The sequence below is a fragment of the Lepisma saccharinum genome, chromosome 1 (genome assembly GCF_977018435.1).
Source record: "Lepisma saccharinum chromosome 1, izLepSacc3.1, whole genome shotgun sequence".
Classification (NCBI taxonomy): Eukaryota; Metazoa; Arthropoda; class Insecta; order Zygentoma; family Lepismatidae; genus Lepisma; species Lepisma saccharinum.
In genome coordinates this window covers 90470216-90496643 of record NC_139229.1, presented here as the reverse complement: position 1 = coordinate 90496643, position 26428 = coordinate 90470216, and the positions used below count along the sequence as shown (strand labels likewise).

At 35.4% G+C, this 26428-nt stretch overlaps 2 protein-coding genes across 4 annotated transcripts in view; one reads left to right on the top strand and one right to left on the bottom strand.

The window, feature by feature from the left end:
- Window positions 1–26428, top strand: part of LOC145997517 (uncharacterized) — a 147679-nt gene that overhangs the window by 24177 nt on the left and 97074 nt on the right. The gene's annotated exons all lie outside the window — the stretch shown is intronic.
- Window positions 247–26428, bottom strand: LOC145997553 (uncharacterized). Its single transcript, XM_083134623.1, has 6 exons — window positions 26213–26428; window positions 14496–14736; window positions 11521–11683; window positions 9431–9490; window positions 7802–8172; window positions 247–1358 (listed from the first exon to the last, which is right to left on the bottom strand). Exons 1-6 carry the CDS (start codon window positions 26227–26229, stop codon window positions 1041–1043), a joined length of 1170 nt encoding a protein of 389 aa, XP_082990749.1. The 5' UTR covers window positions 26230–26428; the 3' UTR covers window positions 247–1040.

Sequence of the window (26428 nt, the reverse complement as noted above, 5' to 3'; positions counted from 1 at the left end):
AATCTTCACGGGCGCAACATAGCAAAATGTTACAAAAGTTTCCTAGATTTTTACATTTTCCCACATTTTACATTTTTTCAGCTCTGGCCCCCTGAAAAACTTCAAAATAGAGGTTCCACTGTATTTTGCTTGAAAATTATATTGAAAAACTTTCAGAAGTTGAATCTGTGTTAAAAAAGTGTGAAGATTATTGAAATCAACCAGCCACACTGATTTAATTCAAATAAAATCCAACAATTTGAATACATTAAAGGTTTTTTATGGATATTCATTTAGTACATTTTGACAAGTTCAGAAGCAACATTCTTACATTTTAATACTTGGAACTTGCAACAACTTGATCAAATTTACATTTTATGTAATCAATTTCCTTATGCCCAGGTTTTATACAGAACTCTTTTTTAATCGAACTCCAAGGGGACACGAAGAATGATCCAAAATTCAAATTAACAAAAAAAAAACATGATCATTAAAGATGATTCCAAGGGGAATAAACTTCTGTTCGAATTGTTGAGTAATTTGAATTATCCAAGTTCGAATTAAAAAGGAGTCCACTATATTCTTTTTAGTTACTTGCATTACAAAGGAAATGTTAATTTGATGTTCTTATTTTCACTACACAGCTTATAGAAAGAAGCATGTTAAAAGTATTTTCCTTCCTAATTACCTTGATCATATCATCGTGTGAGAACCAGATGGATGTTAACTCCAATTTATCAAATTTACAGGACAAAGAGAATGTCTTAAGAATGTCTGACAAAAAAAAAAAAATCAGTATGTTGGAGATACATGTTCCAATTAGAGCCCTTAAGAATAGATACTTAAAAAAAAAAAGCTGCATTTTTGGAGTTACGTTCTTCTGATTCCCATGACGATGTATTTACAAATTGAAGGCCCTCAATCTACGTAACATTATTATATGTACAAGTTTATTATTTACAAATATAACTTGAAGAACCAGACAAAAATGGAAGCACTTGTAACTTCAGAATGTTGATGTAGAAGCTTTTTTTGTGCATTAAGAATCACAATGAAAGTCATCAATTCATGTAGTTAATATTCTTTTTGCCCAAAATTGACATGGTCAGCATGTCAACCTCACTTTCCTTAACCCAAGCTTGAAACAAGGAATTTTTCATCACTGCATGTGTGTTTGCAAGGTTAATGTATTCATCTGGAACTACACACCTCACCTTCAAATTCAAACAACCTTGCTGCATATAATGAGTATTAATTTGTGTATAAATATATCTAGCATAATGAGCATCAAATTGAGTAAACATATTTGTCATTGATGGTCCTGTAGACATTACAGTGTCCAGATATTTCGGAGTGATGATTGGCATTACATAATCAACCTGCAAAAGAAAATATGCATTCAAAAACATCATTTTTAAATCATCAGGGGTAAATTAGCCTTCAGGAGACAAGCAGGTGTAAAGTATGTGCTTATCCCTACAATTTCTCTGACAATTCTGCAGTTTAGAAACTGCTACTGCCTTCTCTGTATGATTTTCTCTTATCTCAATATTATACCCCCTTAACTGAGGAATTAATCCTAGTTTTATTATTAACATTAATATGCCGCCTTCCTTTGGCTTCAGTTAAGCAAGCAAGGGTAATATATACCAATTTATTCAGGTCGAAGCTGATTGCTTTTGCTTCTTGCTTGATGAAGTAAATTGTAGTATTCAATACTTTTTGAAGGCAACTCAAATGTTATTATTAACTATTACTCCAGCATGCTCATTCTAGACTTGGATTCTTTTACAGTAAAAAAGGTATAAAAAACTTACGTGAGTGAGTATTATAGTTGCAGACGACGTTTCACTAAGCTACACTCCGCTTCTTCAGGTCTCTTTTCAGTACATAAAATACTTCGTCATATATGTAAAAAATCCAGGATTAGGTAAAAGAGGGTGTTTGGATATGGAATTTAAAATTACATGAAGATAAAAATGCCATGAGGCTAAGAGATAATTCTAAAAGAACAGTGTACCCATATTACCATACAGAATGAATGACTACTGTAGCGTACGAATGCTACATCCCCTCCAATGAGAACTCCACAGATTCCAACGCAGCGTGAGTCACTTCCGGTGTGACATGGAATTTAACACTCTCTTCACTATTTTTTCCCCACCGTTTAAACAAGTGAATCCAGGCCTCATTCAAGTTACCATCAACCCTATTAGTTTTTCCCCCCTATCAACACAAATATTTGCAGCCTCGTGAACGTTCATATCGGGTTGTTTATGAACTCTTTTTACAACTTCTCTTTTCCTAACCTTATGATTTAATTCTAAAATATGTTCAGAAAGCCCGGTCTTCGGAGATTGTTCCCTAATATCCTTGTCATGTTCGTCCCAACGAGTTCCCATGCTTCTTCCAGTTTGTCCAATATATGGTTTATTAAGAGCAACTTATCTTATACATTCCCTTCTCATCTCTGACTTCTTTTCGCCCCTTTCCATCCTTTTTGTATTCAGTAAAATATTCCTCTATATTTCAGGGAGCTCTCATTCCTCCTTTTAACCTGAAGTCTTTTAGATTCTTATCAAATTTTCGGACACCCCTTTTGCATATGGGATGCCGACGTATTTGTATTCTATTTTCCCTACCTCGTTATTCTTACTTATCCAATTCTTTCAACCTTCTTTATTCAAGACTTTAAGTGCCCCCCCCCTCTTTATTCTCCTCATTTCCTCTACTTTATAACCGTTTCTTAACCCCACCTTCATTATCCAATTTTCTTCTTTCTCTCCTTCCTCCCTACAATTACAAAGCCTCCCAGCCCGAATGTAGAAGTTCATGTATAGATTATTCTTAATTCTGTTTGCGTGTTCAGAATCTTGGTGGATATATATGTCCCCTGCTAACTTCTTGTGGTAAATCCCAGTCCAAAACCTGCCATTAACCCGTTCAATTCTCATTTCCAAATAGTTAATTACTCCTTCGTTTTCAATTTCACAAGTGAATTTTATTCTATTGTCTTCTTCTCCCATGATTGCGAAAATACGATCTAATATTTCTTTTTTCCCGATAACCTAGATGTCATCAACATATCTACAAAAATATTTAATATCATTGTTAACCTCACTCAGTGAATCCTTCTCAAAAGGGGGAATGAGAGCTCCCCGAAATATAGAGGAATATTTTACTGAATACAAAAAGGATGGAAAGGGGTGAAAAGAAGTCAGAGATGAGCAAGTTATCTTATACACGCCCTTCTCTTGTAATAAACCAAACTGGAAGAAGCATGGGAACTCCTTGGGACGAACATGACAAGGATATTAGGGGAAGAATATCCGAAGACCAGGCTTTCTGAACATGTTTTAGAATTAAATCATAAGGTTAGAAAAAGAGAAGTTGTAAAAAGAGTTCATAAACAACCTGATATGAACGTTCACAAGGCTGCAAATATTTGTGTTGATAGGGGGGAAAAACTAAATAGGGATGATGGTAACTTGAATGAGGCCTGGATTCACTTGTTTAAACGGTGGGGAAAAATAGTGAAGAGTCTGTTAAATTCCATGTCATGCCGGAAATGACTCGCGCTGCGTCGGAATCTGTGGAGTTCTCATTGGAGGGAATGTAGCATTGGTACGCTACAGTAGTCATTCATTCTGTATGGTAATATGGGCACACCGTTCTTTTAGATATATCTCTTAGCCTCATGGCATTTTTATCTTCATGTAATTTTAAATTCCATATCCAAACACCCTCTTTTACCTAATCCTGGATTTTTTTACATATATGACGAAGTATTTTATGTACTGAAAAGAGACCTGAAGAAGCGGAGTGTAGCTTCGTGAAACGTCGTCTGCAACTATTATACTCACTCACGTAAGTTTTTTATACCTTTTTTACTGTAAAATAATATATTTAGTGAGTAATCGCACAATTTCCAAACTGTTCTAGACTTTGAACTCTTAATAAACAAGCAAACCACTTCTTCCACATAACCCCTCACAGTTGTTCTGCTTTATTTTCTGCGGAGAGAGTAACCTGACTTGGCTCGACCTGATACGTATTTTCGTTTCTTCCCAGGCAAATAAGCTGCATACACAATCAAAACTAACGAAACGGTTCGATTGAATTAAACACATAGAATAACTACCATATTCTTTACCATGGGTATTAGGGAAAAACTCGGTTCTTTTATCTCAATGATACCCAGACGTTCAGTTTAAAAATAAAAAAACTTATTTATTTCGTGGATTAAATATATACAATGAATTACATAGAAAATAACCCCCACATTAAAAAAATGAAATGATCCAATTAATTAAATACTCTTATCTGAGGTAAAAAAGGAGTGGTTTCTTTCAGTGGCTTGAAAACAAGTTTCTTTAAAGACAATAATAACATTTTCCAGTAACTGAACATTGTCTTGTCACCAAACGATTCAGAATAAATATGTGGACTCTAAATACATTATCGGCTGCTGGCCACAGCCAGTAAATGAAAATAACTTTATTCTCCAGGAACTGAATGTTGGCTTGTCGCCAAACGATTCAAAAATAATTATGTGGACTGCTTATGCATGATCAGCCTCTTGCCATGAAGCTAGCCACAGCCACTCTATACCGATGTTGAAAGAACCTTCAAGTTCTCCCCCTCTTGTCCAAGAAACGTTAGAATGCCGATCCCTGCTATTCCACCGGATCCTTTATATAGGCCCTCTGAAGAATGACCAGAAAACTGCACATTTCCACCATTAATGACTTGAAGGAAAAAGGATTTTAAAATTAACCCCCTTCCGCAACCCTGTTTCCAGTCACGTAGGCCAAGCCACTAGTACGTTAACTTTAAAACTGCATAAAGAAAGGGTTTACATTGGTATTAAAAAACCATCATATTTAACATGCATAAAAACTAATAGAAAAAAGGATCATGTACTGATTCTATCATTCCACAGTTCATTTATTTCTTGCTTTGATTGCTACTGATAATCTAAATTCTTGAATTACATCTATCAAGAAAATATCAAATACTAGTATTAACATACAAATCCCTTTTTACATACATATTTATGAGATGAGAATATTGATGATACCATAATATTATCATGAGAGTATAGCTATCATACAAGGTATGAAATGGTGAAACCTTATTTAAATCTGGGACAAACTTGGACTTTTAAATTTCATTAATAACTTAAATAATTCTTGAAGCTCTCCTGGTAATGAATGATGAAGAGAGGTTTTCTCGGGATATCAGTCAGGTGATTTCCGGATAAGTTTCCCAGCTTTCGAGAGCTAACGTCATTCTCATCTTCATAGATTGAAGGCCCTGAAGATGAGAGAGATGTTAGCCAACGAAAGCTCGGAAACCTGTTCTAAAATCATCTGGCTGATATCCTGAGAAAACCTCTTCTTCATTAATAACTGTTTTGTCTACTGCCTGGAAGTTTTCAAGTATATGCTTTCTTTAATGAAAAATGCATTATGCAACACTAAAAAACTGCTACACTAGATTCTTGCATTTCACAGGTAAATCTTGTGCAACTGTAGGTGTGTGTGTATACACTCTTTTATATACCCAGGAGCATGCCGTTTTACTTGTCGTGTTCCACAGTTTCTTTTTACAAAAAAATTCTGACTGAGGTAATACTTTTTCAAAGAGAGGTCTTTGTGGTACTTACATCAAGTACCCAGCCCACATAGCCTCCATTGCAAGAATCAATGTTAGCCCACGTAGCTAATATAAAAAATAAAATAATAAACAAAATGAAATCAAATGCATGCGGTTATGATGGCATAAACCCAACTGTTTTGCAACATTGCATCCCCTTTTGCTTAGAAGCTCTTACGCACATTATTAATCTTTCCCTTGTCAAAGGTTGGTTCCCTCAAGAATGGAAAAAAAATTAACACCTATACCTAAGAAATCCAACCCCACAGAAATTAAAGATCTAAGACCCATTAGTATTCTATCCACAATGTCCAAAATACTTGAAAAGGTAATTTATGAACAAATACTTCCACATATTCAAGGTTTCCTACCATACTTTCAATCTGGTTTTATAAAAATGCATAGCACTTGCACTGCGCTGGTAGATATCATAGACAATATAAGTAAAGGAATAGATGAAATAAAGTTACACTGTTAGTCTTGTTGGACTATTCAAGAGCGTTCGACTTGATCAATCATGAATTGTTATTGGCCAAACTGTATCACTATGGCGTTACCAAGAACACATTAAATTGGTTTCGTTCATATTTAGGCAACAGAAAACAACGTGTGAAATATCGGGAACCGGAAGTTACGTACTCTAAATGGTTAGCTGTTCAACAAGGTGTCCCTCAAGGAAGTATATTAGGTCCACTACTATATATGATTTACGTAGCTGATTTTGACCGTGCTGTCCAAAATTGCCACTACCATCAGTATGCTGACCATTCTCAAATCTATATTCAATGTAATACAGAAAACTACGATAATGCGATGACCAAACTCCAATTTGACCTTGATGCTATAACAAATTGGTCACGGAGGAACTCCCTTCAATTAAATCCAACAAAACCTTGCTTCATGATCATACTAGGAACTCATGGTACACTTTAAAAACTTCACAAAAATGCACCTTCTTCTCCAACTCTTGGCAGTATACAGCTAAGCGAAGTGGATACATGCAAAAACTTGCGGATTGTGTTCGATAGACACTTAAATTGGGAGACACAAGTAGAATGTATTGTGAAAAGCTGTATGGGGAAACTTAAATCTTTGTATCATTTAAAACATACTCTGGACGCTAATGTTAAAGATCACCTTATGCATGCACTCGTTCTATGTACACTAGACTATTGCGCTCCAGTGTACAGTAATATCTCCCAGGGCCTAAACTATAAACTTCAAAAAAATACAGAACTGTTGTATACGTTTCATATTTAATCTAAAAAGAAAAGAACATGTATCCCCCTACTTAAAGAAACTTTCTTGGCTAAACATTAACAATAGAAGAAAACACTCACCTTGATGCACAAAATATTGAAGAGTGGCCCCCCAAAATATTTATTTGATAAGATCTGCTCTCGTAGAACTTCGGTCGAACATATATCCGCAAGAAACACAATCTAAAAATCCCCAAACGTAAAACCGCCACATATAACAAGTCCTTCATTGTTACAGGGATAAGGAAATGGAACAAACTGCCTGCACCATTGACTAACATTATTTGCCAACAAAGTTTTAAAAAACAACTACAACAAGAACTTACCAACAACTACATTAACCTTCATATGTAAACAATTGCACCTGCACTTATACATCACACAATGCATACCAAACACCCCCCCCCCCCCCACCTGCACATACACAATGAACTACTTAAGACTTATTACTTATCTTTTATACTTATCAATTCAATGTATCATTTTATTATTGTATAATCTTTATATTATCTTCATTGTATTATCATGATCAATGTGGTTTTTTTCTGTTTTTATTCATTTATTGTATCTTTCACAAGGGTTTTTTGTAAGAACGGCCCACGAGGCCGAAACACGCCTGCTTAAATAAAGACCATTCTATTCTATTCTATAGCCTCCATTGCAAGAATCAATGTTGTTAATATGTGGCAACACTGATTTTTTTAATCACATAATATATTTCAATTATATTTTTCTGATGTACAATAGAAAACTTTTCAATAATTGACTTATTCACTTTGGTTTATTCTGGAGCACACATTGGCTCATCAAAGACAATTTTCTTGTGTCCATTTTCATTAATAATATCTCCCAGACAGTGCATCTTGTATAGCTTCCTCCAAAACATATAATTTCTAATAACTCACCTGATTCAAGCAACAGTCAATGAACAGTTGCGGATCTTGGAGTGCCACGTCTTTCTGTTCTTGCAATGTGACAACTCCAATTCTTGGAAATCCATCTCGTTCTTTCCTTAAAAAACTTGCAACTTGGTGGGCTGATTTTGAACCATCAGTGGCAAATGTCAACAGCACCGTTTTACCATATGTCACATTTTGTACTTTGGGTGATGGGCATTCAATAGGTGAACTTCGCAAATAGTGCTCATGTATTACAGTTTGTGAAGGTGAAATTGTAGTGCATCGAATTCTCTCGGTTAACGTAGAGGGTGCTTGTGGTATGTATGGTGGTGCAATGACTCTTGTTATTGGACTGCTCTCTATGGACGTTCCACTATCTGCAAAAATAACAATATGTAGATATGAACAGGATCACACACAGTTTTACAATGCATCTACATATTAATTATTTGGAAAGAATAAATTATACAGCTGGAGAGAGACATATTTCATTTTGACGGAAACACGAAATATGAAATAACACACTGTAATGTTCATTTCTCATGTTTCTAAAAGGTGTGCCATGAAATGAACTGCCAAATGAGAAATAAACACAAAATTTAGAGCTTATTTGGGGACCCTACACTTTCTGAAATCTGAATTCTCCTGGGATTTATGCAAATCATGGAAAAATTATTAATTCTCCTGTAAATATTTGAGAAGCAAAAATGGTCTCCTTTACACAGGAATAAACTTGATACTCTGATAACTACATGCATGTACTATGTGAAGGGAAATGTTTATTTTGTGTAATAAGTGTAGTTTTTCTATCAAATTTAGGGTTATATTCACAATTTTAATACTAAATTGCCATTTGGTCCACTTTTGATCCAGAAAGATTCGCAGTTTTTGTTCCGAAATCTTGACCTTTTATTTGCCATAAATATGTGGCTCTTACATTGCCACATTAAAATTTCTTACATACCTTTCTGTGATATAGTTCATTCTCAATGTTTCCACCAATGAACATCAATGTTCATTTGGAGCAAATCAAAGCTGGCCAATCCCATGCTCAGTGTATATGAGATAAAAGGAGGCACTAATTTCACCATTTTAATGTTTTCATTTCCTTCACATCTCAGATAGTAAGTCCAGTTTCAATTTGCTCCTGATCAGTATGTAAGAACATCATGTGAACAATGAAAGATCATTGGTATTATCATCATTTGCTGAAAATATTTGTGGTAAATAAACACACTGCAATTACAAGTACTAAAACTTTTCTGACATTTCCCCATCCTCTCCTTTCAGTTTTCGACTTAAATTTCTCTTTCTGACGATGCTTATAATAGGATGGTAGAATGCAGAGTTTATGTTTTTACTTCAACTGAGAATTTTGTACAGTGCAAAAGAACAGTAGTGCTCTTTTGGCAGCTGTTACTAATATCATGAACACATTGTCGTTATGAGATTCCATTGCTTAGTTATTACTTTTGAAAATGATACAATCGCCAGGAAACTTCCAAGAGTATTTCCAGATTTTTGCAAAAAGGGTATATATATTCATTATCTTCTCAGTTTCCTAGACGTTTCTGCACAATAATTTTAATTTATTTTTTAATCAAATTTGAAGCCTTTAGAAAATGGTAAATTTACCTGCTGAAAAATATCCACTGTCCTGGTCTGCTGCACTTTCAAATACTCTTTCTGCAAAAGCTGTAAAGGCAGAATGAAAGAAAATAATTACACAATAATTTATTTGAATACATGTTTATTACATAAAACAAAACAATTACAACTGTGCTGGTCTTTTAGATATTCATAATAGTTCAATAGTTTTACATGTAGCCATGAAACTATTGTGAATAGACAACAGCGAAAGCAAACCACATGATTCATGTGTATGCTCTAGAAGGAATTCTAAGCACATATAATTATTCAGTAGTTTTTGAAAGGAAAAATAAATTTCAAAAATGGCTTTGCTGGCATCAATCAAAGGCCCAGGAGACCCTTAATAACAAAGCAGAGAAATTTCTTCTCTAATGCCACCCATTCGTTTGCGAGTGATCTGCATATATCAGTAGTGGTTATGCCACTTTCCACAGTCAATGTATATTGGCATACACTCCTAGCAGAAAGTACAAATAATGCATTATGGAACTGCCAACATTCATCCAGTTACCCATGTTATGTGATGCAGATATAAAGTCTTTTACGCAAATTAAAGTCATAAGCTTTAACTAAAAACTGATGGTGAATATTTCTGTACATAATCCCTTGGGAGAAATATGATCGGTGCAATTGCAATTGCCTTAAACTCTCCCAATACAAAATTCACTTGCCTTATCCTTTCTCAAATAAAAATACAAAAAGGTTTCGCATCCTGTGTCATTGTATCAATCATATTTTACTTTGGGAAATTGCATCTATTGCTAAACTTTCTATGAAATGTAATACAAGCCCTATCCTTCTGTATGAATTCAACATATCAGTTTCAAGCAGCAGGATTTTTTTTAAGAAGTGCAAGTTGGGAAGACATGTAGCAGATTCAAAATATCAGAAAAGTAAAACTGGCAAATACGTATTAGATTCTCAAACTTAGTGACAATGGAAAGTGAAAAACTTCCTGGGCTGCAAGGCAGTGCATATGGTCCTGCCTTTGAAGCCACTCGTAAATAATTTTTTAAAAAATCATCTTTATTTTTATAGTTATGTGATCACCAATGTCAAGCATTAGCTGAGCATGAGACCAGGAAAGATAATAATGCATTGCATTAATATTCTAGCTTCCCAAAATATTGACTGGTCTACTGCAAAGAGAAGATAGTATATGGCTATGATTTAATTGACTATTGGAGAAAAAATTATTTCAACACTACTGCTAGATTAAAAATTATGGATACTAGTGTTTAGACTTTCTTGATCCGGTCGTGAATGGGGGTGATGTGATCAGCATCATGCCCCTGACTGCCTTTACCCCCCAGGGTTTCCCCCAGGTACCCATGTTATTCGACGCTGGGTGGGCGCCGGGCCAGCTTCCAACGTTAGAAAAGTTCCCAGATTTGAACCGGCTGGGGATCGAACCCGGGACATAAAAAAACAAACTAGATCAACATTCAGCTTATTCAATCCTGCATTAACCTATGGCAACCACTTTTTTTTTCAAGAATGCCTTCAATTTTTTATCTTCGTTAAAACAAAAAAGTATTTTTCTGTGTGCGTGTGTGTGTTCTCCAAATGACAACTCTCTTTGAAATTCTATAAATAAGAAATGTGTGGTCTGATCGTCATGAAATTTAACCTTTAGAGGCTGGAGCCTTGCACACATGTCTAAGAATGAATATTAAATGCAGGGAGCATGTGTTCTCCCAAAATATTACATCAAAAATTGTTATGTGCTTGTAAGAACTGTAAGCTACAAGATAAATAATCCTACAAAGCAAGCAATACATACACACACATACCAGAAAAAAGATGGATTGATTTAGTTTATTTAACATTGCATTTCTGTCACTTTTTACTAATCGCGATGATGGGGATAAATGGTGATAAGATGAAGGGACAATCACAAATATATATGGAGACTATAATAACTGTGAGCCCAGGTGCCAGAGCCTCTTTGCTGTGCAACATTGCAGTTACCGGGAGAAGTGAGGCAGACTTTTTGAGTACTCTGAATGAAGGTCACCCTTACCCCCAACATGAAATACATGCATGAAATATATATTTAATACTAATTTTCTTACCTTCCATTAAGTCTAGTGTCCTGTTGAGGATATCCACTCTTCCAGTTTGTTGAAGAGCATCGACCACTTTATCCATTGTAGAGTTTGTAGGGTCTTGTGTTACAAACGCAAGAAGTGTGTTGTAGGCTTGGTCTTCATTGTTAAATTTGCAATTTTCGATGTACTGAAATAAGAATTACAATAATTATATTCCTGCATCGTATACAGATTCTTTTTCTTGTATGTAACCATTGCTTGCATTGTAGAATTATTTTCCTGTAGTTTACGGTTATTACAAGCATAAGAAAACAGTTTTTTTCTTTGTGACATTTCAGAACACACGCTCCTTTCATCAGACATTTATTTTCATTTTGACTAAAGATACAGTTATAACAATGGTTACTAATTTTTTTAAACAAAAAGAATCCATTATCTAATGGATGTTGTCAATGTTACATTGTTGTAATATAGCAACTTAACTGAAAAGAAGCAGTCTTTTTTATTTTTATTTCAGATTATTATTATTTAATTATGAATCCCAAATATCATCAGGTAACTCAAATTCATCATTGTTTTCACAAATTCTCTTGATGTTTTCTGTTACATTAAATTTTAAAGATGGTGGCTTACTCCATTTGTGAAAAAGAAAACTCCATACTGGATCTATGTTACCATTTTCATTATTTAATTTATTCCAGTGTTGTTCTGCAATGAACGAAGCTGCCCAGACATTCAACTCTGTGTTTCCCATTAATCTTTTTGAAACCCTTCTCTTTTTAATCAAATGCTTCTCTTTGATGATATGAGTTGACAAACCTGTTCTTGGGTTTAGATTTATAATGTCCAAATCGTGTTCGTGCCATCTTATTGCCATTTTCCTTGCTGTTTGTCCCACATAATCCTTTGAACATGAACAACTTATATTATATATTCCTGTGCAAGCACATCTGGTAGAGAGTTTCTCATTTTGAATTCATTAAATGTACATTCCAAACTTCTTGGTGATTTAAAAACAATTTTGAAATTAAAACTTCTAAAAATTTTTGAAATTTTATGTGAGAATCCCTTGTGGAATGGAATGCACAGAAATTTCTTTTCAACAGATTTTTCATCTTTGTCTGTATTTCTCTTTTCCTTTAGTTTTCTTGCAACTTGTTTTTTGATTTGGTTTATTCTGTTAGTGTGAAAGCCATTTTCTTTTGCTATATTAAAAAGCCTTTCTTCTTCATTTTTGATATCCTTATTATTAGAACATAGTCTTTGTGCTCTCAGGAAAAAAAATTAAAAATATGTTATCCATTGTTATATGCGAATGTTCTGAATTGGCATGGATGTATTTTTCCCCTGCTAATTTTTTCCTATGGACTGATGTTTGAATTGTTGAGTCAGTTGTCTTAATTTGCAGATCAACTGTATCTTTAGTCAAAATGAAAATAAATGTCTGATGAAAGGAGCGTGTGTTCTCCTGAAACGTTACAAAGAAAAAAAATGTTTTCTTATGCTTGTAATAACCGTAAACTACAGGAAAATAAGTATACAGATTCCATTTATTACTTGTAATATTACAGATATCCCACACATGTTACCTGAAAGTCATTATTAATGGATGAAAACCACAGAAAACTTGGACACAAAACTTATTCTAAGTATCATTCACATTTCAATTCTATACATTTACTTTGAGTGCTACTTCTGCACAACTTGTCACCAACTGACGTATATAAGGATCTACAGATTCAGTTTGTATTTCATGCATCTAGGCTGTTCTGGAAAAAGCACTCAAAAAAAAAAAAAAAAAAGCAATTTAACAGTAAACATTACAAACATGATATTGATGTTGGATCATCACAATTCTGGAATCTACACATGCCCAATACAGATTTTTTTTTACCGTATTTACGTGTGTGTAATGCACGTGCGTGTATAATGCGCACCCTGTTTTTTCATGGAGAAAAGTGACTAACAATTATATCTCATATATAATGTGCAGTACAATTCAGGTTCAAGAAATGTCTTTCTCAGTTGTAGGTCTTAAAGCTGCTGCTATGCCGATCAAGAGGCCACGAACATAACAATGTTGTAGGACCTACATGTTAGCCACATTGATGTGGTTATATTAGTCACAGCTTTTATTTGTGCTTTGGAGCAATATTTTCAAATATACTTTAAGGTCATTTATTGGTTATATTTAGGCTCTAACTTTGGTGTAAGACTTTTGCTCATTCCTTCTTTACTTTTTCTAATAAAAACTTGAAAATATGCTATTTCCGCAACTAACGTAACAGCTATACGAGGCACATTCAGGACCTTCAAACTAACAGTTAGCAGCACATTATTAGCTCCATTAAGGCATTTACACACTCCAATACACGTCATATTGTTTGGCCAGTAATACATTTTACTTATTACTTTCTTTTTCCTTATCTTTTCTTTTATTCAAAGTACCATAAAAATCAGAATGTTTCTTCATTTCGTGATGAACTTATTTCAATAGCATTAAACATTAGTGTCACCATCTTTGAATGAAATACTGTTGCCATATTCAGAAACTGCAGAATTTAAGCTTTACAACGATAAGTAACATGATAGGGTTCCATAATCAAGAAAAAGCAATGCAATTGTCACAAAATCATGGAATGACCCCGTACAGTTTCATGTTGTCTATCTGAATTATTCTGTGCATAATACGCACCACAGTTCTTGAAGGTAAAACATTTGGAGAAAAGTGTGCATTATACATGAGTAAATACGGTATATTATTTCTTTAATTGATTCACTGCAACTTAAATTAATGCAACATTGCAGTTTGTGAACAAATGGTAATATTCTTTCTCCAAACAAAAATACATTACAGTTTACAATACAACAAATTGTTCAGAACATTATAAATAATATTTTTTTTAAATGTAGACTCTCCTCACCAGATAATTGGAACATCAGATAATATTTTAAATAAAATATTAATACCCATCCTTGTATCGTAAGACACTACCTACCTCTACAACAAGTTGCCGTATTTTTAGGCAAACTGCAAAGTCTTTCCATCCTGAATAGTAGAGTGTGTTCTTTGTACTGCATAAACACAAGCACAACATACGAAGCAATTCCTTGCCTTGGGGATTGAACAAATATGCAGCAGGTATTCTAGACATTTTTTCCTTTAAATCAGACACATCCAGAACAGGTGGGCTATCAACTGAATTCCTCAAGTCTGCCAACTTGGGATTCACCCGCCTTCTGAAAATAAAATCATGTTTAAGCAATAATAGAAACTAAATTTTACTTACTGTATACCTACAAGCTTTAAATTCTAAATTACACTTAAAAATGCATGCAATACTAATGCATGCATTTTGAATGTCCCAACTGTATATCCTAATTGAAGGATTATGTTGAAAAATTAGCAGCCACATGGAATTTGATGGATTTGATTTGATTTAGTTTATTTTACTTCGCGTTTTGTGCCTCTTGGCTAATTTGCGAAGATGGGGATGAGTGATGAAATGATGAAATTGATGAATGGACATTAACAAACAACCAAGCCCGACCGGGACTCGAACCCGGGACCTTTGGCGTTGCAGCGCGATGTGCTAACCACTCGGCCACAGGGTCGGGCTGAATTTGATGGAGACTGAGAAGAAATATATAAATGTACCAGTGGCATAGTGTTATAGTATGCCCATACACCCAGCGTTTCTTGATTTAAAAATTAAAAAATGCGTAAATGCTGTAACTGTAAAGTAAAACTTGACTAATTTCATGTATGTTTGACCTTAATGACCTTATAAAAGCTATTTTTCGCGATCCGCTTGCAATGCTCCACTAACAACACTCGTTCTAACATTTGTTTTCAATGCCTTTCCTGGCCAGATGCCAGGTAGGTTTGGCGTAAAGGAATCTATATTACTTGCTGCCTATCTGGAGGGAAAGCTTGGATCTCTACAGCATGCACACAATGCTCTTTTGAACGCTGGTGTACGGAGCAGAGAGCCAGGTGATTGGTTCTAGGACTCATGCCTTCCATCGCAGATGACAGAAGTAGAATTTCTACCCATTTCATTGCACTCATGCTGTGTGATGCTACAATACCCAATACTGACTGACATAACTTTACCAAACTCAAATATACCATTTCTTAATGGCCACTGCATTGTATAATTTATCGCATGAACAGCGATGTGCATTAAAAACTGAAAGATCAACACAATTTTTGTCAAATAAGTTGGTGAAGTTCTCGTGGTAGAAGTCCAGCCTGTGGCTGCTCTACCACTTAACCTGCAAAACTATTATTTTTTTATTATTATTATTTTTCGTTGGTTTCTAACTGCTTAATATTGTGTCAATGGAAATGTTTAGCATTCATTTGAAAACTCCTAAGATCGAATGGTCTCTGGACAAAATTATTTTAAAATGTTTATCAGCATTCTCAAGATGCAATAAACAGTGGGCTGAATTACTAATCGGCACTGTTATATCAGTAGAGTGTTCGATAGTTGGCTCATCCATGTCAGAGTGTTTTGCACAGTGTGCCAAGATGACACAGGTCCTTGGTTTGAATCCCGGCGTGAGCACGCGTGTTGTTTGTGAGTGTTCCTTCATAAATTTCATCAATCAATATCATCACTCATATTCATATTCACAATCAGTGGCGTAGCATGAGCATTTCGGATGGAAACGCCATTAGCCGACATATGTATTGTCTATTTAAAATCACAATCTCATTGTGTTTATTACATGAAGTCAGCCGGGTTCCGATAAAACATGATCCATGCTTGTTTTATCTAGAAAATAAGATGCCTCAATGTGCAACAAATGCTTGGAGCACTGGTGTTTTATACCATTTTTAATTAGATTGCTCACGTCAGAAACACCGTACACCATTCGGAGTATTTTGCTCCACACGTAACACATGTGTAGCAAGACAGTATTTTTTTAATCAAGGAAACCTTTCGGCATGACGCAAGTAATTAAAAAACCTACCTCAATCACAAGTGCCTTTAGAACAACAGTAGACTTCATTGTTGTGGATGATACAACTATTGAATGATTTGGTTTATTTTACTTTGCTTTTTATCACTATTGGCTAATCGCAAATATGAATATGAGTGATGATATTGATGAAGTTGATGAAGAGACACTCACAAAGAACAAACATGCGTAGGCTCGGGATTTGAACCGGAAACCTCTCGGGCTGTGCAAAACACACTGACACGAAGGAGGGTGGATGATCCAACAATTGTACACTCTACTGACGAAACAGTGCCTATTAGTAGTAATTCAGAGTTTCAGACCACTGTTTATTGTATCTTGAGAATGCTGATAAACATTTTAAAATAATTTTGTCAAGAGATCATACAATGTTAAGAGTTTTGAAACGAATACTAAACATTTCCACTGGCACAATATTAGGCAGGTAGATACTAACGAAAAAATATTTTTTTAAATAAATAGTTTTGTGGGTTAGGTGGTAGAGCAGCCACAGGCTGAACTTCTACCACGAGGACTTTATCAACTTGTTTCACAAAAACTTTTTTGTTCTTTTAGTTTTTAATGCACTTCACTGTTCTTGCGATAAATTACACGATGCAGTGGTCATTAAAGAAAGATACGTCAGTCAATATTGCTTATTGTAGCATCACACAGCATGAGCAGAGGCACGAGCGCTAAAAACCAGGTAGGAATTCTACTTCTGTCGTCTGCATTGGAAGTACAGCGCTTTGAATCGGAAGGCAGGAAAGGTCACATGGCCCCAAGAACCAATCAGGTCTCCGTACGCCCGCGTATGGAGAGAGCATTTCGCCCGTGCTGTAGAGATCCAAGCCACAAGCTTTCCCTCCTGTCTGCCTACAGGCAGGCATGGTCCTGTACGCCAAACCTAGCCGGCGTCCGGCAAGCAAAGACATTAGAGAAATGCTAGAAGGAGAGCTGTTAGTGGAGCGTTGTAGACGGATCGCGAAAAATAGCTTTTATAATACCATTATGCTCATACATGTATATAATTAGTCATGTTTTACTTTATATTTACAGCATTTACGCATTTTTAAAATTTTAAATCAGGGAACGCCGGGCGTATGGGCGTATTAGGATGCTACGCTACTGTTCGCAATTAACCAAAAGTGGTAGAAAAGTGAAGTAAAATAAATCAAATCAATCAGTAGTTGGATCACCCACAACAATGATGTCTACTGTTGTTCAGAGGCACTTCTGATTCAGGTAGGTTTTTAATGTCATGCCGAAAGGTTCCCATGATTATAAAAAAGTTATAAAACACCGGAGTTGAAAACATTTGTTGCATATTGAGGCATCTCATTTTCTAGCTAAAACATGCATGGATCATGTTTTATTGAACAACCCAGCTGACTTCAGGCAAATGAACAATACCTGTGGCGACTAATTTCACGAGTAAATTATTAAGCAACAAAGGGCCGACCCTTCCTTCGGACTTGGTGTTCCCACCCGAAAATTCCCATGCTACGCCACTGAAATGTATACACATATACGAAACATATATTTGAGGAGAAGAGTTTCGCATACATATAATATTACAGACAAAATTACTGTTTTGTATATTTTAACTTTTAGTTTCTTAGATATTAAATGAGAAGACAAAAGTTTATGAAGAGAAAAGTAACATGCATTTCCTGAATTAAGCCTGCCTTTTATCATTTTCATTTGTTAGTATTACTCCTTAAGTACTTGAATTTGGGTACTGGTTCAAACGAGTTATCAATAATTACATTTTGATTTACCTAATACCTGGTTTCGGCCTGTAAGCATATATTTAGTTTTCTCTTTGCTAACTTCCAAACCTATCTCTTTAGCTGCTTTGAAAAATATTTTAGCATTATTCTTAATTGTATTTATATCATCCCCTAATAAGTCTACATCATCTGCATATTCTAACAACTGAGTCACACCCTTTAATTTTAATCCTTCTTTAGTTTCTTTTACCTTCCTAACAGCATATTCTAAGGCAAAATTAAAGAGCAATGGAGATAATGCATCTCCTTGTTTTAACTCATCATGAATTGTAAATTTGTCGGACACATTAATACCCACACGAATTTTACTTTGTTTCACTGGTGCATATTTTTATCACATTAACAAGCTTCTTAGGTATTCCAAACTTGACTAATATATTATATAATTTAATCTCTTTTGACCGAATCATATGCTTTTTTGAAATCAATGAATAGCTGATGGGCACTTTGATTATATTCCCACTTTTTCTCAAGTGTTTGTCTGATGTGAAAAATGTGATATGTAGTTGATCTGTTACGTTTAAATCCACATTGATAATCACCTATAATTTCATTAGCATATGGGGTTAGTCTTGTTAAAATAATGTTAGATAATATTTGATATGTTGTTAAGAGTAGAGAAATTACGCAGTAATTATTGCAGTTCATTTTATCACATTTTTTAAATACAGGAACAATTATGGATTCTTTCCACTGTTGACGGATTTCTTGTTTATTCCATATTAAACTAATTAATTTATGAATTGGACATATTAACGAATTTCCACCATATTTAATTAACTCAGCTGGTATTAAATCAATGCCAGGTGCTTTGTTATTCTTTAGCCTTTTAATAGCATCTTTAACTTCAGTCAAGTTAGGTTCTGGAACTAAAGGTTCTGCTGTGTGAACTTCATTTACTTCTGATTTATCTGCTACATGAACATTTAAGAGATCATATCTATTTAATATCACTTGGATCAGCCAAAAAAATCACCGTTTATATATTTTATCAAATTTACTTTAGGTTGCCACCCCTTTCTAAATTCATTTACACCTTTATATAAATCTCTGATATTTTTGTTTTTGCTGTTTGTTTAAATTTCACAAATTTTGCTTTTCAAGTAATCTCTTTTTTTTTAACTTCGAAACATGCTGTTAACTTCTCGCTTTATTCTATTATAATTGCTTAGATTTGTATCATCAGTTATTTAACCACGTAAGTCTAGCCTGATATCTTATTTCTATTAGATTATAACATGCGTTATCAAATCATGGCTTAAGTTTTCTTGGTTTATGGTATCCTTTACTTTCTTTGGTAACATTATCGTATGAGGGAAACGGATTCCTTCAAATTTACAGGAGAAAGTACTTACGGAAATCATTTTCTGTAGCGTTGTGGAAGTTCCTGAATGTAGATTTGATCCATTTTAATGTGAATGCGTCTTGTTTTCTGCGAAAATCTCTGTCCGACACGCTGTTTCTGCTCCCGCCATATGCTTTCTGCACGAGAGTGCAATGTTCCGTGTGTTAAGATGATGCAACCCCGTAGCCAGTGTTTCAGCCTCGACGTGTTTTCAATAGAACATGACGTGTCGAGTATTTTTAATTATTTTTTTTAACTATGCTTGCCTAACCTAACTGAACCTTACGGAAAATGGTTTTTGGGGCTAAAGTCAATGGTTTGTGAGGCTAACGTCAATGGTTTGCGACGTATTAGCATAATTTCAAATCCGGGCACGAAAGTAGATATTTTCTGGTGAATGAGGTTGCAACACTGCATAAATCGACAAAACATGCTCAGAAAGCCCCTAAACCAGTACACTATCACGGCCATAATGTGTTACAGATTCGAAACAACAAGTAACAGTAAGTACTTGTAAATAGAAGAAATAGACATTATCTTAGTTAGAAATGCATTACTTAACCTTAAGAAATATTCCGCATTCGAAAATAACACGTTAGCAATGTAAAGAAGTCCGAAATATATGATTCGTAGGTGTTTCCCTCATACGATAATAGTACCCTTTCTTTAACTGCTGATTCTATTGCATTACATATGTGCTCCCAATTCTTATTTACGTTTGTTTCGTTTGTCTTGTGTTCTTATTTACGTCTGTTTCGTTTGTCTTGTGTTTAGGGTCTTTCCAGAACCTTGTGTCTGATTGGACATCATATATATTTGCATTCTAGAATAGCATCACGTCAATATATATCATTTATTTGATAAAGCAGGCATAAGTTCCGGAAAAAGAAGAAAGAAAAGAAATAATTGAAATTTGTAGAGAACTTTCATGTAGGGTGAGATGGAGTTGATGCCCCCTATATTTTTCTTCAATTGTTGAACTGTTGTAATGTATGCTTTTCAGAGTACATTTTCTTTTGTAAAAATTGCTTGGTTTTATTTATTTACATGATTTATTTTTAGCCTGTAAGGCCCTTAGTTGTATAGAAACTCCTTGTTTTGATTTGGTGTTTTAAGTCCACTTTATGCACAGTAAGGCTAATTGGGATTGGACCTACAGTTTAAAGTGGGATCCAAACCACCAGTTTCCTCATCCTCAAAGCTAACACTGTGGTTTACCTTCAGGTGCTGGTAACCTTCCTCCTGAAGGTGATCATAAGCTTTCCAGAAGTCCGAAATTATAGTTGTTCCTGGCAGAATCCATTCTTTTATTAAGTAGTTAAAGTTTTGGCGCCTCTTTTGTCGACAGGTACAAGAAAGCACAGTCTGGTTCCTCTCTCAATGCCACCAAACACCCATTGTCCTTCAATATGGTGACCCCGATGATATTTCCTTATACTGAACTTTGATTCATCAATTTCTACTATCTTCCCAACACCTCCAATCTTTTCACTGTGTTTGTGAAAGAGATGCTCGAGAACCTCGCTACAGAATGAAGCCCAATCCACACCAGTCTTCTAGGAAATGTCAACTTCATAGCAAATCATATTTAATGCACAGTTGGAAACCCATAGTCTAACAAAAATACACAGTTGTAACAGGGTTAATTTCGATTTTGCAAAGAAAGTACCTTTCGTGATAGACACTGAATAATTACATCTCTTTGATTTTTGCTTTGAGAGAACTACACTTTTCTTGCATTTCCATGAATACTTATCAATTGCAGCACTGTCCTTGCTTAAGTTTAAAACATGCTCGCGTGGACACTTGTAAACACCTTGTTTGGGCAAGACACAGAAATCCATCAGTTTCTTAAGTAGCCCAACACCATACTCCATTTCACAACCTGTACCACATCAACAACTTTTTTACAATCACCGTCTCCCATTGTTTCACAATCCATGCTCTCCAAGTATGAAATGAACAGTGTTGCAATGCTGTAGACAGCGTAACGCATCACGGACGTCAATTGTTCGTGTCAACAAAGATGGTATCTGTTCTTGTATACCAAGAATAATTGCGAAAATCAAGAATGTTATTTAGCAACTTGTACACGTTAATGATCAATTTCTGCACTTGACAGCAACATCTTAACCTTAGAAGAACCACTGATACTAAGTATTTCGTGAGTATAATTAGTATTATGGAAATTACAGAAGTGTCCGGTATTGTAAATTCTAGCCTCATCCCCCCCCCCCCCCTCATCAGGAAATACTGAACAAAACGAGGTATCATTATTACTTCTAACGTTCTTAGTTCCGGAAATATAAAATTTAATTTAGAATCATGCATAATTTCAAATTCCTTGCCGAAAACATGCTTGGCGTTCGTGCATTGAAATAAATGTTTTTCTCTGAAAGTATTAGCAATAAGTGTATAAATTTTTCAACACCAATGGCACACATACCAGGCATTACGCAGGTACCTTTTGGAGATTCACATCTTGGCGTAGCCTGCATGCGGTTCAATGAGTTTCAAGTTACGTGTAAAAAACCGTTTGGTGAATATGGAATAATTTATTTTTATGTACTGTTTAAGATTTGGATATCACCGCGATAATACATATTATCCGTTAAAATTCCCTTGGCAGTCTGGAAATTGCTATTCATATAGCAGCAGTGGTTAGATGATAACATAATTCAACTTGTGTCCAATGCTATACTGTTCACATCAAATTTCCATCACAAAAAATTTCCCCACCCCGCGAAAAAAAAATTTCCGCAAATCCACCTGTGGACTCCCCTACCTCTAATTACTTCCTTTCCTTCATCTAATGGATTAATAGCATATTGGTTACGTGCGTGTTACTCACTATCTATAAACAAAAATACGTTAGAGGATTGAATTTCGTCTACTTACGTAAGTGAGTATGTATTTCTTGTAAACTACGTTTCAGAAGCTTTACTGCTTCCTTCTTCAGGTGGTTGTATTTTAGGCTCGGAACATCAAGCCACGTCAGAGAAGTGTCATGCAAGGATACTAGGTGAAAGGTTTGGAATAGAATAGATGTGGAATAGAAACCAGTATAACCTTGGGCAGTGGGGTAAAAAAGAAGCTCACCAAAGAAGCGAAAGAGGGGTATATCCCCACAGCATTCGGCATCTCAAAAATGCACAAGGCGCTGAGCCCACTTAGACCAATAATCCCCACTTATGAACACCCAGGGTATGGGTTGGCAAAAGTATTAATTAAAAGAATGAAGAAGATTAATGTTAACACTCAGTATAGCGTTGAAAACTCCTTTGAGATAAAAAAAGTCAATTGAAGGGTTAGAAATCGGGAGCAATGACCAAATTAGTAGCTTTGATGTAATAAATTTGTACCCTAGTGTACCGAGAGAGAGAAAGCCGGTGACTGACTGCCTTCAAAGGTGGCTATTAGACCATGGTGTGGATATATTAGTAGCATGGGAATACGTCAGGTGGTTTTTTCTTGTAACCGAGTACAATTATTTCTGCGTAAACGATAAGATTTTTCGACAAAAAGAAGGGTTAGCGATGGGCAACCCAATACCGAGTTCCGCGGCAAACATTTTCCTGCATTACCTAGAAAAAGCTGTTATGGAACAAGTAGGAGTAAGCATAAAATATTACGGTAGATATGTAGACGATATCCTTATAATTGGAAAAGAAAATGATTTTAACACTGTTTTTCCTGAACTCACCAGGGAGAACTTGGTAGACAGTAAAATTAACTACCTGGACCTAAGGATTACTAAAACTGAAAAGGGAATAAGAACGGGGGGAGGGGGGTTTCATAAACCCCTAGCGGGCAATCTTTATATTAATAAAGCATCCGAACATTCTAGTAGAGTCAAATCAAATGTTCATTTTAACTTTTTCGTAAGGGCTGAGAGGTTAGGTAGTAATGCCGTGGAAAAAGAAAAGGAAATATCATGGATAATGGAGGTAGGATTGAAGAATGGATACTACGAATATGAAATGAATGTGTTAGCCAGAAGAGCGAGGAAGAATATTGCGAAGGAGAACTCCGATTTTGATAGCAGGTTAGGAAAGGAGAAATTTGAAGAGGGAGAGTTGGATAGTAAAGTTCATTATGTTGGGATCCCGTACTGTAAAGGACTCGCAGAGAAAATTGAAAAGACAGTGAAAAAGTATGGTGTGAAATGCAGGACGAAAGCCCCTAGAAATATTAAAAACAATTTCACAGATTATAAGGGGGGGGGGGGGGGTAAAATTACAAAGTAACAAAAATGGGTTTATAGGATCGAGTGCAACTGCGGTATGGAATATATTGGACAAACTGGCAGGAACATTCATATTAGATGGGGGGAACACGATAAGAATATCAAAGAAAGGGATCCGAAAATGGGGCTTGTGGAGCATGTAATAAACAGTGGGCATAGAATAATAAAAAAGGGATGTTATCAAAAGAAGTAACAGTAAATTGGATAGGAACATATACGAAACGGCACTTATTTGTGCGGGAAACAGAAATAAACTGAACCGGGACAACAGCAATTTGAATGATGTATGGATTAGCTTTTTTTAAAAAATGGGACAATATGAATGACAAAAGTGCCCCGACAGACTTCCATGTTACCTCAGAGGTAAAGAAAGCAGCCGAAGTGGAAAGCGATTCTCCTTGGATTGGTGACGACGGGGGGAAAAGAATGAAGGAGAAGAGGGATCTCACGTGGCCGATGCGCGTTGCCAGCTGCTCGCATGCTTCACCTTGGCAGGGAACTAGGGCTTTCAACGGCCACTCAAGTACACCATCGTGGTGGTTTTAACGTGTTTTTTCGAGAGTTTTAAGGGTTTTTGACAAAGGTAGTTTGTTTGTATATGTCGAACACTATGAAGTGTTTTTAACCCAAACCTTTCACCTAGTATCCTTGCATGACACTTCCCTGACGTGGCTTGATGTTCCAGCCTAAAATACGACCACCTGAAGAAGGAAGCAGTAAAGCTTCTGAAACGTAGTTTACAACGAATACATACTCACTTAAGTAAGTAGACGAAATTCAATACTCTAACGTATTTTTGCTAATGGATTAAATATGGGGTAACAGTTCATTATATCGGATATTTTCTGTTTCTCATGGTTTGTGGGGCTATTGTGAATGGTTTTTTGGGGCTATCGTGAATGGTTTTTTGGGGCTATCCGTCAATGGTTTGTGATGACATAATGAACACGAAAGTAGGTATTTTTTGGTTAAGAAGGTTGAAACACTGCATACCCACTCCGAATCGACAAAACACAAGTACGACGATCCATGACGAGTGCACGCCATATTGTCTGTTATCCAAGCGGAACAAGGAAGACAAATAATGACTCATAATATGAAATGTTGACACAATTTTATGAAATAAGGCACAACTTCATTAGAACTTTGACAATGCTACAGAAACTGATTTCTGGTAAATGTCTGTTATATCGGAGACACATTAAAATCGGATATTTTGTGTTTCGGATGGTACGTACTTACCAATTGTGTATTGCGGAACATAGTCGAAGGTGCCATTATGCTTTTTACACAAAAATAACTTCGATTTTTCACATTACGAGTAATTCTTTTGGTTCCTTTCTTCCGTTGCGGAACATACAATATAGCGCGCACAACTGTGGATCATAGCGCGCCGTGTTTGTGTTTTGTCGATTTGGAGTGGGTATGCAGTGTTTCCACCTTCTTAACCGAAAAATACCTACTTTCGTGTTCATTATGTCATCACAAATCATTGACGAATAGCTCCAAAAACCATGCACGATAGCCCCACAAACCATTGATGGATAGCCCCACGAACCATTGACGGATAGCCCCAAAAACCATTCACGATAGCTGCACAAACCATTTCCGGCAAGGTTAGGTTGGGTTAGATTTGGTAAGCATAGTTAAAAAAAAACCATTTTCTCGTAAAAAAAGGCACGTTTGGAAACACTGGCGAGACCGCGTGACTCTCGACGCTCGTGCCATCTGCAGGTACATAATGGAAACGGCATAATGTAGTAGTTTTGCACAAAATGCAAGTTTATTATATCAAAAGTGCTTATTTCTTGTTGTGCAGCAATCTACAGTGAGAAAATACCTCCACGAACTTTCAAAATGCTACAGAAACTCATTTCCGTAAGTAGTTTCTTCTGTAAAAATGAAGAAATCTGTCTCCGATATAACAGACATTTACCCTGATTTCAGTAAGTAGTTTCTGCTGTAAATTTGAAGAAAAGTGTCTCCGATATAACGAACTGTTACCAAATATGGTGCACCAATGGTGTAAACATTTTTGCATTTATTTTAGACAAATAGCCTATACCAATATTGATTTTTATATTATTTAAGGGAAAAATATCCCCTGTGAGCACCCCTGTACATAATGAAAAATGTTAGCAAATTATTAGTAGTCTCAAAACTTGACTGACGTAAAATCTAGTTACCAAATGCCATGTACCATTCACACCTTGAACTATTTATAATGGAACATATTTTTAGACCTCATTTACTTGTAACTTTTATTTCTAATGTAGGTACACAACATCCTACATGTGGAATTTGATTGCAAATAATAATGTCTTGACTTTTACGTAATTTTTTAATGAATAGTCTACTTACTGTGTGCGGACAGCCATTTTGTCCTGCTCCGTATTAGTTCATCAAATTAAATAAATATTCAGAAAGATGTGGCAGATAAATTTACATTCTATAGCAACTATATTATTTCTGATTCCAAAATAAACTTCTCATTCTTTGACAATGTACCAAAGAAACTTTCGTAATTTTAGGAAATATGTGACAGGAAAACAAAACAATCCTAAGATAGAAAACACA

Excerpts from the sequence above, each read along its gene's own strand:
- LOC145997553 (XM_083134623.1), bottom strand. Across the intron at positions 8,173-9,430 it reads CAGTGGATATTTTTCAGCAG|ATAGTGGAACGTCCATAGAG; the intron begins GTAAATTTACCA and ends TTATTTTTGCAG. Across the intron at positions 1,359-7,801 it reads TTGACTGTTGCTTGAATCAG|GTTGATTATGTAATGCCAAT; the intron begins GTGAGTTATTAG and ends TTTCTTTTGCAG.